We start from the raw sequence: 12146 nt of genomic DNA, 5'->3' as shown, positions 1-12146 counted from the left end.
TCCGGACTGTAGGCCGTCTCTCTCGGCTCCGGACTGTGGGCCGTCTCTCTCGGCTCCGGAATGTGGGCCGTCTCTCTCGGCTCCGGACTGTGGGCCGTCTCTGCTGGCTCCGGACTGTGGGCCGTCTCTCTACGGGGCACTGTCGCCGGAAGCTCTGGACGGGGCACTGTCGCCGGACACTCTGGACGGGGCACTGTCGCCGGACACTCTGGACGGGGCACTGTCGCCGGACACTCTGGACGGGGCACTGTCGCCGGACACTCTGGACGGGGCACTGTTGCCGGACACTCTGGACGGGGCACTGTTGCCGGAAGCTCTGGACGGGGCACTGTTGCCGGAAGCTCTGGACGGGGCACTGTTGCCGGAAGCTCTGGACGAGGACTGCGCACTGAAGGCCTGATGCGTGGGCAGGCTTAGGAAGCGCCAGCCTAGGGACACGCACCACAGGGCTAGTGCGAGGAGCAGGAACTGGATACACCGGGCCATGGGTAAGCACTGGAGGTCTGGAGCGCACCTCCTGCACAACCCGTCCTGGCTGGATGGTAATAGCAGCCCTGCACGAGCGGAGTGCTGGCACAGGGGGCGAACTGGGCTGTGCAGAGGCCTGATGGTTGCCGTGCGTAGAGCAGGCGTAGGGTAGCATGGACCTAGGAGGCGCACTGGTGGCCAGATGTGCTGCCGAGGCATCCTCCTTCCAGGCTGGATGCCCACTCTAGCACGGCACTTGCGAGGGGCTGGGATCGCTCGCACCGGAATGTGCGTGCACATGGGCGAGATCGTGCGCACTTCCGCATACTCCGGCGCTCTCCACTCCATACGCTCCCCATAATAAGCACGGGGAGTTGGCTTAGGTCTATGACCTGACATAGCCACATTCCCCGTGTGCCCCCCCAATTTTTTTTATTGGGGCTGCCTCTCCGGCTTCCTTGCCAGCCGTGTTCCCCTGTAGCTTTCCCGGTCCTCTTCCGCCTCTCGTATTTCCGCTCTCCTAGCTGCCTCCACCTGTTCCCATGGGAGGCGATCCCTTCCGGCCAGGATCTCTTCCCAACTGTATGATCCCTTGCTGTCCAGGATGTCCTCCCATGTCCAGTCCTCTTTATGCTCCTTCCTCCGCTGCTGCTTGGTCCTTTGGTGGTGGGTAGTTCTGTAAAGGTCGTCGTAAGGATTGGACCAAGGTGCAGCGGGAACGTGTATACTCATCTTCTTTATTAAATCAAAAGAAGGAAAATCAAACAAATCACGTATACAAAACAACGAATGCCACTAAACAGTCCTGTCAAGTGCACAGACACAAAACAGGAAACAACTACCCACAAATCCCACAGGAAAAACACCCCTCTTAAATAAGACCTTCAATTAGAAGCAACGAGGAGCAGCTGCTTCCAATTGAAGGTCAACCCCATTAACTAAACATAGACATAGAAAGACTAGAACTAACATAGAAATAAACTAACAAGAACATAGCCCAAAAACCCCGGAACACTCTAACCAAACACCCCTCTTACATAATAACATAACCCAACAAACCCCGAACCACATAAAACAAACACCCCCTGCCACGTCTTGACCAAACTACAATAACAAATAACCCCTTACTGGTCAGAACGTAACACTAAAGAGTGTCCATATACTGTATACAGTACTTCCATTGTTTTTCAACTGTTACCGGGGGACCTTCAGACAAGTTTTGCGAGGCCTGTTGGCGTGTATGCAGACATATACGTGTTCATGATCGTCTCACCTTTCCACACAGGGGTCATATTAGTGTGTTGCCTTAACTTTTCGGACGCTACAGACAGAAGTTGGCAGATCGTCTTTACCGACTTCAGACGAGTCCCAAGATGCTTGTGGGGGTCTTAGAGCAGAAAGGAAAACACCATTGTCTTCGTGAGTCTCATCTTTCCATAGATTATTATCATTCTAAACCGTCAAGATGCTACCAACGATTCTGTGAGAAGACCGATTTTCGGGATGTCTCATGGTCTGACACCATCGCTCTAGCTCTGTCACCTTTCACCGCAGATGCGAAAGTGCAACATCAGTGGATGCGGTGAATTGAGATGCATCCAATGCAAAACAACTGATATCTTTATCTTAAACTGATAGATTTTTATGGGGATCTTTTTATTATGCTATTTAAATTTCCGCGGGAGCTCGGACGTTGACTCTAGGGGGTTTAATCCTTGAGACCGTGTCTGATAGCTTGTATATTCTGTAAGTTAACAGAAAAGTGAGGTACGGTGGTAGTTTATACTATAAGGCTTTATAAACAAGAAGTGTGCAATGCATCGATCTACAAGACTTCAAAGAGAGCCAGCCTTCCTTCTGATACAGAGTGCAGTGATGTGTGCTGAAACTGTTGCCCATAATAAAATGTAGTGTGCTATCATAAACTGCATGCAGTGGCTTCAATACAGTGGCAACTGCATTACATATTGACGATATCGCCATAGTCTAAGACCGTAATGAATGTCAACTGAATTATTTGTATTCTGCTATTTAATGAAAGGCATGACCTGTTCCTATAAAATAAGCCTATTTTATTTCTTAACTTCATAACTTACTCATCAACATGCTTTTTGATGGAAAGCCTATTATCAATCCAGATGCCTAGATATTTGTAAGGGCACCATTCAATATGCATAAATCATCAGATACATTGTTTTTGTGATTTGGAAAATAACATATACTTGCTTTTACCTGCATTAAGTACTAATTTCAGTTCAACAAAGGCAATAAATGCAGATTGAAGCTCCGGAATAGCCTGGTCAGCTGTGGAACAATAGCATACACAACAGTGCTATAATCGTGCCGGAGTGGATGGCTGCCGTTTTATGGACTCCTAACCAACTGTGTTATTTTGTGTGTTTTTTTTTGCATTGTTTATAACTTATTTTGTACATAGTGTTGCTGCTACCATCTCTTATGACCATAAAGAGCTTCTGGATATCAGAACAGCGATTACTCAACTCGAACTGGACAAAAAATATTTTTTTTTATGAGTCAGACGTGAAGGATATACTGCTTCTCCGAGACCAGGCCCAAATCGCCGTCTCTGACAATTTTATGGGCTTTCCTCTGACACTGCCTATTATATAGGTCCTGGATGGCAGGAAGTTTGGCCCCAGTGATGTACTGGGCCGTACGCACTACCCTCTGTAGCGCCTTACGGTCAGATGCCGAGCAGTTGCCATACCAGGCGGTGATGCAACTGGTCAGGATGCTCTCGATGGTGCAACTGTAGAACCTTTTGAAGATCTGGGGACCCATGCCAAATCTTTTCAGGCTCCTGAGGGGGAAAAGGTTTTGTCGTGCCCTCTTCACGACTGTCTTGGTATGTTTGGACCATGATAGTTCATTGGTGATGTGGACAGTGTATATTGAAACTAATTTCATACAACTAATTCCATACATATAATAATACACTGAGTGTACAAAACATTAAGGACACCTGCTCTTTCCATGACATAGACTGACCAGGTGAATTGAGGTGAAAGCTGTGATCCCTTACTTGTTAAATTCATTTCAATCAGTGTAGATAAAGGGGAGGAGACATGTTAACGAAGGATTTTTAAAGCCTTGAGACAATTGAGACCTGTATTGTGTATGTGTGCCATTCAGAGTGCGAATGGGCAAGACAAAATATTGAATTGCCTTTGAACGGGGTATGATTGTACAGTTTCCCGTGTGTATCAAGTATGGTCCACCACCCAAAGGCATTGGAATTTACATGTGGGAAGTATTGGAGTCTACATGGACCAGCATCCCTGTGGAATGCTTTCGACACCTTGTAGAGTCCATTCCCAGACGAATTGAGGCCGTTATGAGGGCAAAAGGGTGTGGGGTGCAACTCAATATTCTAAATATTAGGAAGGTGTCTGTTGGGTTACAATATTATCAGTTGCCAAATTGTGGATGAAATTGTAATTGACACAGAGGCAGGGAACGGAGAGCATGCTTTTATTCAAATCGTCCTACAGAGTTGCATGCAGCCCAGAGTTTTTGATTTCTTATAGACCATCGGAAAGAGCAGACTCTAAGGTTTCTAACACACTACATTTGGCAAACACCTCTACATTTTTTTCTTCAATATAGCAGTTTTTTGTAGAATAACCACCTGATCAACTCATTCCAAACTTGAGGACTTGCGACACTCAGCAATAGTTTGTTTAGGAAAAATATCCTTTCTATTTTATTCTGTTATATTGTGATTGTATTCTTACTATAAAATATATATGTGTTGACTGTGATAAGGGCATGGGAATATAAGTGTGTCTTGTCTGCGAAATTAACAAATGAACTTTTTGATTTCATTGTCATGGCGCATAGCCATGTAGACTAAGCACAGTAACATAAGCTACATTAAACTCAAAGTATGCTATTCTGTTCTTTTGAAATACATGTTTCTTAAGATCTGCCATAAACAAAATAATGGATTCATTTGTGGTGGTGTATATTAAATGGCTTTTATTAGACTGTTTAAAATGTAGATGTCCAAAGGGCAAGGCATTGGCGTCTAAGTGTATTCGTCGAGGCCGCGCTATTCTGCCAACAAAATATGTAAAACAGGCTTGCGTTAAAACTCCAATCGGTAATTTTGTATTATTTTTTTGTCCAGCATTTTATACATTTGTGGCAACAGCTGGTCAATGGTGTCTACATTTTCCCAAATATTTTCCCTTACAATGAAAACTCAGACTGATTTATTGTTGACTAATTACATTGCACTACAGGAATGCAGTTGAAACATGTTTGTCGTTCAACCATGTTTCTTGTCCAAACATGGCTCAGTTGTATGTTTGGCTTGAGGGTCTACAGTACACAAGTGTTTCCCACTGTTTCCCCAGGGGATAACCGTGCTCTATGTTGCACTTGCAATGGCAATTATTTTAATTGAGCACATAGAACATCTGCATTATTCTGCCTTGAGATTTGAATACTGAATGTTGTATTTTCTTGAAAATCTGACATCAATAAATTACTAAATGACTCATAGTTGGGTGCACAGATCTCACGTCAGAATACCTACCCATGTTCTCTGTATATTATGCCTCTTTGAGAGGCCAGCAAAGCAAGCATGAATGTATATTTGCAGTGCTTGTCAGCGGCAAACAACTTGACTTTGAGACAGTCAGAGAGCATGAACCTCCATGTGGAGGAGCCAACAAAAATGGCAGGCATTTTCTCTGTACATCCATAGATGAACCAGTCACACTTCATATTTCATTTTATTTAACTAGGCAATTCAGTTAAGAACAAATTCTTATTTTCAATGATGGCCTAGGAACAGTGGGTTAACTGCCTTGTTCAGGGGCAGAACAACAGATTTTTTCCTTGCCAGCTCAAGGATTCGATCTTGCAACCTTTCGATTACTAGTCCAACACTCTAACCACTAGGCTACATGCCGCAACAAAGGCTATTGTATGGTAGCTAGCTAAGTGTACAGACACAATGCATAAAACACTAAATAGTTATTCCGAGCTAGCTAACCACTCTAGCTAGTATTGACATAATTAAATCACAATGTACTAGCTAGTTTCCATGAAACAGCTGCCTGTGTTAGCTGCCGAGTTAGTGCATGTCCTTAGCTAGCTAACTAGATAGCCATGTTGTGCTAGCTTGTGTATATGCTAACGTTATGGGATAATGGAAAGTGAATTAAATTGTTTCTTCGTAATCTTGTTAGATAGTAATTTCGCTGTCGCCATCTGGCTAGTATTAACAAGGGCTTTCTACAAATAGCAACATAAGTGCAGATAGCTTGGAATCAAGACCATAAGCAAGACATTCTGTTCAGAGGTGCTAAGTAAACGTTTGACAATCTTACTATTGTGTCTGAGCTTTAAAGGTGTGGACTAGGAAAACTACAGGTGAGAAAAACTACAGTTCCCCTGAGCCAGCACCTCCCTCTCAATACCATTGGGGACATGGGATTAATCCGATTGGTGCTGCCACTCACCCAAAATGACTGGGATCACTGTACTCCAATAAGAGTGGGCCCTGCACACAACAGAACGGTGTGGAAGGGCTGAAAGGGTGAAGACCCTGTTGGAGCTGTATTTCCTTAGCACAGTGTTGGCTGAAGAGAAAGGCTGCTGAAATATCTCTGGATCACTTTCATTCCAGAATGTTCGATTGGTGTGCCAATGTACCACCACAAAGTCTGTGTCTGTTGGCTTGCTATTCTGGGCCAGTGAGAACACATACACAAACACAGGTCAACATTTCTATACAATCAATCTACAGATTATTACAGTCAGTGCACAACCAGTCATATTTTTTCAGAGGTTTATACTTAAGCTGAAGGTCTCTTGCCATGTCTGGACAAAACCCATTAGTGCTTGCGAACATGTAGCTTTGATGATTTGGTATTATGGAACATTTCACTGGTCATGATTTTCCTGATGCTGCCTTATTTTTAAACCACAAACATACTTATTTGACGACAAAATCACATCAATCCTTTAACTCAACCAATGGTCTTGAGCCATATAAACAACATGTTCAACATGTGCATTCCACTACAACAGTCAGCCGACCTGGGTTCAAATACTTTTGAAAATTATAAACCCCACCCATCTGGTGGAAAACTAGATCAAACACTAAAAGTACTTATAGTGTTTGATCTAGCCTAGGGATTTATCATTTTGGGACTATTCTATTAGTCCATTATGCCACACAAGCTCAATCAAGCACTGACCAATGGTCTGACGATCAATGACATGGACTGCATTAGAACAGTGTTTCTCAACCTCCGGTAGGTACAATGTTGCTGACCGGTTGGTCAGTTAGTGAGCTGACACTGATTTTATTAGAGTTTAAATGCCAGTTTTACTGTACGTGGTGCTCAAAGGAGGGAAACCCCAGCATGCCAGTTCCTGGAACAAAACACTGGGTGACCTCATTAGGTCTATTACTGAGAATACGAAGGCGTCCTGCCTTAAAATACAATTGTTCACCCATTACCTTTTACAGGGCCCTCCCAGGAGCTTTTCATACATTGAATGACTGACTTTGGAATGTAGAACTTACCTTTCAAAAGCAATTGTGTAAAAAGTAAGTGTTCCCATTGTGAAGAGCATATATAGTTTCTCCATACCACTTGTCTGAACTTTGTTGGATATTGCTAGATTTATGCACATGGCCTTGTTTTGCATTCAGTTTGCAGCTTTGGCTGTACATTTTTGTAAGGCTATGAATATGTATAAAATGTTTAACTTTTTTAATTTAATGTTTTTCCGCCCAATAGGGTCCTCCTGGTCTACAGGGTGACAAGGTAGGTAAACAAATGTTTATAGCTATGTTTTATTCATATGTTCAATGCATAATTAATGTATTACTTTCCAAGGGCTAACTTTCTTTGATTTCTCTGGCAGTGGATGGACATGATCTAAATTCCTTGGCTTCCCACCCTTTCTTACAATACATTTTGGGGTCAAAAGCATTAACGTATGACTTTACTTTATTCCCTAATCAAATGTGTCCATAAATAATGTAGTTTTGTATATTATTCTAAAGTTCCCATTAAAAATTGAAGTCCTACCTACCTCAAGTCTCAGTTGTGAATATTTAAATATTCACATCTTTCAAAAATCCACTGACTTAATGACTTAACACCAGGGCCCGAACTGAAGTGCTTAAATTCTTCGCTGAACATCCCTCCATAAAATGGCAGCCAACCATGAGAAATAACCACACTGTATCTTTATAAGTCTGTTGGACTTGGGGACCAATATGTACCCATGCGCCTTGCTTTGGAACATTAAAACCATACAAATGGTTGAGGTTCCTCGCTTAATTCACACACAATGGAAATAGGCTGCTCTGGTTTTCCTCTGTTTTACTCGACTAGCAGGCATTGCAAAGCATCTGTGTGGCTCTAACAGGGCGTATATATTATTTCCTTTTTTGAGATAGATAACTGACAGTTGTTGGTATTCGTGTTTAATGAAAGTTCTGTTTACTATCAATCCTTGCTGTTCAGTCAGACCCCTCTAATAACTCAATGTACCTCATCAACAAATTGTTTGTCGATCATTTTTATTTAACCAGGCAAGTCAGTTAAGAACAAATTCTTATTTACAATGATGGCCTACACCGGCCAAACCCTCCCCTAACCCGGACGACGCTGAGCTAATTGTGCGCTGCCCTATGGTATCAGGGCACAACACGTACAGTAAATAACAGAAATGCAGAATGGGTCATTCAAAAGTTGAGGTTTACACTAGTGTAGCTAACTGACAGTTGGTAATTGGATACACTTGCATTTTGTTTGGCCTCGTTCAACGTCAGCCTATTTCTGTTCAATGTTGAAACAGCCACTGTGTTAAATCACCCATCCAAGTTGAATAAAGTACACCGTCTGAGGATGTGCCAGTCAAAAATTTGACTAAGAGTTGGCACCTCTTAAATGTGTGGTGAGGTATAAAGAGATTGGTCATGTATTCATGTTACTCTATGATCAATGATCACTGTCCCACTCCCCCTTCCCCTCAACCCTATTCACGTCAGTCTGTGTTATCATAAGTGATTTTACTCTCAACCACAATTAATATTTGAGGCTGACTATATGATTTTTCCTTTCTTCTCTGTGTGTGTGTGTGTGTGTGTGTGTCTGGTTGATACATGTATTTCAAGACAAATTCTTTCTGCCCCTTGCAGGGGGATCAAGGCGACCAAGGACCGCGGGTATGTGGTTTGCTCCTTCTTGTCATTTTATGATTGGCTGTTGAATGTGACTTTGTGTGACTGTATTTCTCCCTCGCCGAAGTAGTGGGCCAAAGATATGAGATGCATGAGATTCCAGGGATATGGTTTTTGCATGGGATTCCAAGGATAGTTTTAACGCTTTTTTTTGCAAAGACAACCAGAGCAACATACTGTATACTGTATCAGGGAGTTCCAATATGATCAGAACTACAGACGGGTTAAATAGGTTGCTGAAAACGACTGTCCATCATTTTTTGTATTAGTCATCTCAGGGAGCCTACTTGAAAACATGACAGAGAAGCAATTTCCTGTGTTGCGCATCACTAAACAGTCAATAGACATTAAGTCATAGAATTACACTAAAACTGTGTAGGACATCACTTAATTCTTCAAAATAACAACCCAAATGTTAAAAGTACATGAGGATTACTAGGGGGTTGGAAAATGTTGCAGTTTTTAGACCTGAAACAGCTTTTTAATGCAATCTAGAGCCATAATCATTATGCTTAATTCTATGTAAAAAAAAATATATATAAATTGAAGCATACCTCTTGAGCTGTCTGTATTCTCCTGACTGGTGGTTCTTGTTTTAAAGAAACAAAATATGGTTATCTGCATCTCTGCTAAAATCTGGGTAAAAGATTGAAAGGAATTTGAGTCTTATTTAGTTACTGCTTGCTTTTCTAAAGTCTACCAACCTTGCCAGCTGACATGCCAGCTAAGATAATAAGACAAGCTAGCTACTAGATTGATAGCCTGAAATTGCTTATTTTTTGTTTGTTATGAGGGTGGGAGATTGGGAACCTATCTGGGCTAGCTAAAGCCAACTTCATCAAATTGCTAGGTGGTAGTAGTATTATAGAGAAAAAATATATATTTTTACTTTAAACGTGGCACAGTCATAGGATGCCACCTTTCCAATGAGTTAGTTCATCAAATGTCTGCCCTGCTAGAGCTGCCCCAGTTAACTGTGCTGTTATTGTGAAGTGGAAATGTCTAGGAGCAACAACGGCTCAGCTGCGAAGTTGTAGGCCACACAAGCGCACAGAATGGGACCGCTGTCCTCGGTTGCAACACACTCACTACTGAGTTCCAAACTGCCTCTGGAAGCAATGTCAGCACAAAAACGGTTCGCGTAAGAACACCGTGCGCAATGCCAAGCGTCGGCTGGAGTGGCGTTTCCATCCTAGTGATCTTAGGCTTGTGTGTGGTTGCTCAGTAAATGGAAATCCATTTCATGAAGTTCCCAACAAACAGTTATTGTGCTGATGTTGCTTCCAGAGGCAGTTTGAAACTCAGTAGTGAGTGTTGCAACCGAGGACAAATAATGTTAACGCGCTTAAGCACTCGGCAGACCCGTTCTGTGAGCTTGTGTGGCCTACCACATCCCGGCTGAGACGTTGTTGCTCCTACACATTTCCACTTCACAATAACAGCACTTACAGTTGACCGGGCAGCTCTAGCAGGGCAGAAATTTGACGAACTGGCATCCTATGACGGTGCCACTTTGAAAGTCACTGAGCTCTTCAGTAAGGCCATTCTACTGCCAATGTTTGTCTATGGAGATTACATTGCTATGTGCTCAATTTCATACAATTGTCAGTAACAGGTATGGCTGAAATAGCCGAATCCACTAATTTGAATGGGTGTCCACATACTTTTGTATATATAGTGTATATATTTTTACAGTGTTTTGTAACTTTCCCCAGATTGTTGCTGTAAATGAGAATGTATTCTCAGTCAACTCACCTGGTAAAAGGGGTCAGAGGGGTCAGGTCAACACATAAACACTTACAGTGCCTTGCAAACATATTCAGACCTCTTGGATTGTGTTACAAAATGGGATTAAAATCGATTTAGTCAATAATCTACACAAAATACTCTGTAATGTCAAAGATTAAAACAAATTAAATAACTAAAATATAAGTATTCAGCTCCCCAAGTTAGAAACACCTTTGACAGCTGTGAGTCTTCTGTAAATCTATAAGAGCTCAAGGTCTGTCAGTTTGTTGCGGCTAGACAGCAATTTTAAAGTCTTGCTGTAAAGTGTACGCTGGGAATCAGGAAGCAAGAACAGGGAGTGCAAATGTAATAATAAATAGAACATAGTACAAAACAAGAAAAGCATACAGACATGAAACAGAGTCAATAACACCTGGGGAAAGAACCAAAGGGAGTGACATATATAGGGGAGGCAATCAGGAAGGTGATGGAGTCCAGGTGAGTCACATGAAGCGCAGGTGCACATAACGATGGTGGGAGGGACGGTCCCGAGGACCAGGAGCGGGCCGGTCGCTTCTGCTGAGGCGCGGGAACCTGTAGAGCTGGCTGAGGCGAGGGAGCCTGTAGAGCCGAAAGAGGCGTGGGAGCCAGACGAGCCAACCGTGGCTTGAGAACCTGTCGAGCCAGCTGAGGCATGGAAGCCTGACGAGCCAGCTGAGGCATCGACACTTGGACCCGACGTCCCCAGTAACCCCCTGTTGCTTCCCTTTGGAGAGGCGTTATTCTGTAACGTGTACGCTAGGAGTCAGAAAGCAAGTACAGGGTGGAAATGTAATAAATAACGGAACATTGAACAAAACAAGAAACAGGAAAGCACTATAACGCCTAGGGAAAGAACCAAAGGGAGTGAGAGATATAGGGGAGGCAATCAGGAAAGTGATGGAGTCCAGGTGAGTCTCATGAAGCGCAGGTGCGCATAACGATGGTGGCAGGTGTGCGTAATAATGAATAAACTGGTGACATCGAGTGCCGGAGAGGGGGAGCGGGAGTAGACGTGACACCTGCCATATATTTTCAAGCAGATTTACGTCAAAACTGTAACTTGGCCACTCAGGAACATTCACTGTCTTCTTGGTAAGCAACTCCAGCATAGATTTCGCTATAGGTTAGGTTATTGTCCTGCTGAAAGGTTTTCTAGGATTTTGACAGTGCTTAGAACCATCCCGTTTATTTTTATCCTGAAACACTCCCCAGTATTTGCTGATGTTAATCATACCTATACCATGATGGATACTGGGGAGTGTTTCAGGATCAAAAGAAATGGGATGGTTCTAAGCACTGTAAAAATCCTAGAGGAAAACTTTCTACAGTCTGCTTTACACTAGACACTGGGAAAGGAAATCACCTTTCAGCAGGACAGTAACCTACAAAACAAAGCCACATCTACACTGGAGTTGCTATTTGGATACCGGGGCATCAGTGACTCAGCCCCAGTAATAGGGTCAGTATATAGAGGCCTGCGTCTTGTGACCATGGCATACGTGTAGGTATGCACAGTAGGACCAAATCGGAGAGATGGGTAGGAACAAGTCCATGTAATGGTTAGCAATTAAACCTTGAAAATCAGCCCTAGCCTTAACAAGAAGCCATTGTTCGGAGATTAGCACTGGAGTAGTATGATCGATTTTTGAGTTTCTAGTCAAGATTTTTGCAG

At 43.0% G+C, this 12146-nt stretch overlaps 1 protein-coding gene across 16 annotated transcripts in view; it reads left to right on the top strand.

Annotated features, from left to right (window-relative positions):
- col25a1 (collagen type XXV alpha 1 chain) overlaps nt 1–12146 on the top strand; it is a 406953-nt gene that overhangs the window by 219234 nt on the left and 175573 nt on the right. For all 16 annotated transcript variants that reach the window (XR_003878287.1, XR_003878289.1, XR_003878288.1 and 13 more), the window contains 2 exons: nt 7251–7277; nt 8663–8689. Coding sequence is in view for 4 of the 16 variants with exons in the window: in XM_029753448.1 (XP_029609308.1) it covers nt 7251–7277; nt 8663–8689 (54 nt within the window). In the remaining 12 variants the exon portion in view is untranslated. The remainder of the gene's footprint in view (nt 1–7250; nt 7278–8662; nt 8690–12146) is intronic.

The sequence above is a fragment of the Salmo trutta genome, chromosome 5, assembly GCF_901001165.1.
Source record: "Salmo trutta chromosome 5, fSalTru1.1, whole genome shotgun sequence".
In the NCBI taxonomy this organism is placed as follows: domain Eukaryota; kingdom Metazoa; phylum Chordata; class Actinopteri; order Salmoniformes; family Salmonidae; genus Salmo; species Salmo trutta.
This window is presented reverse-complemented; position numbering and strand designations above follow the sequence as displayed.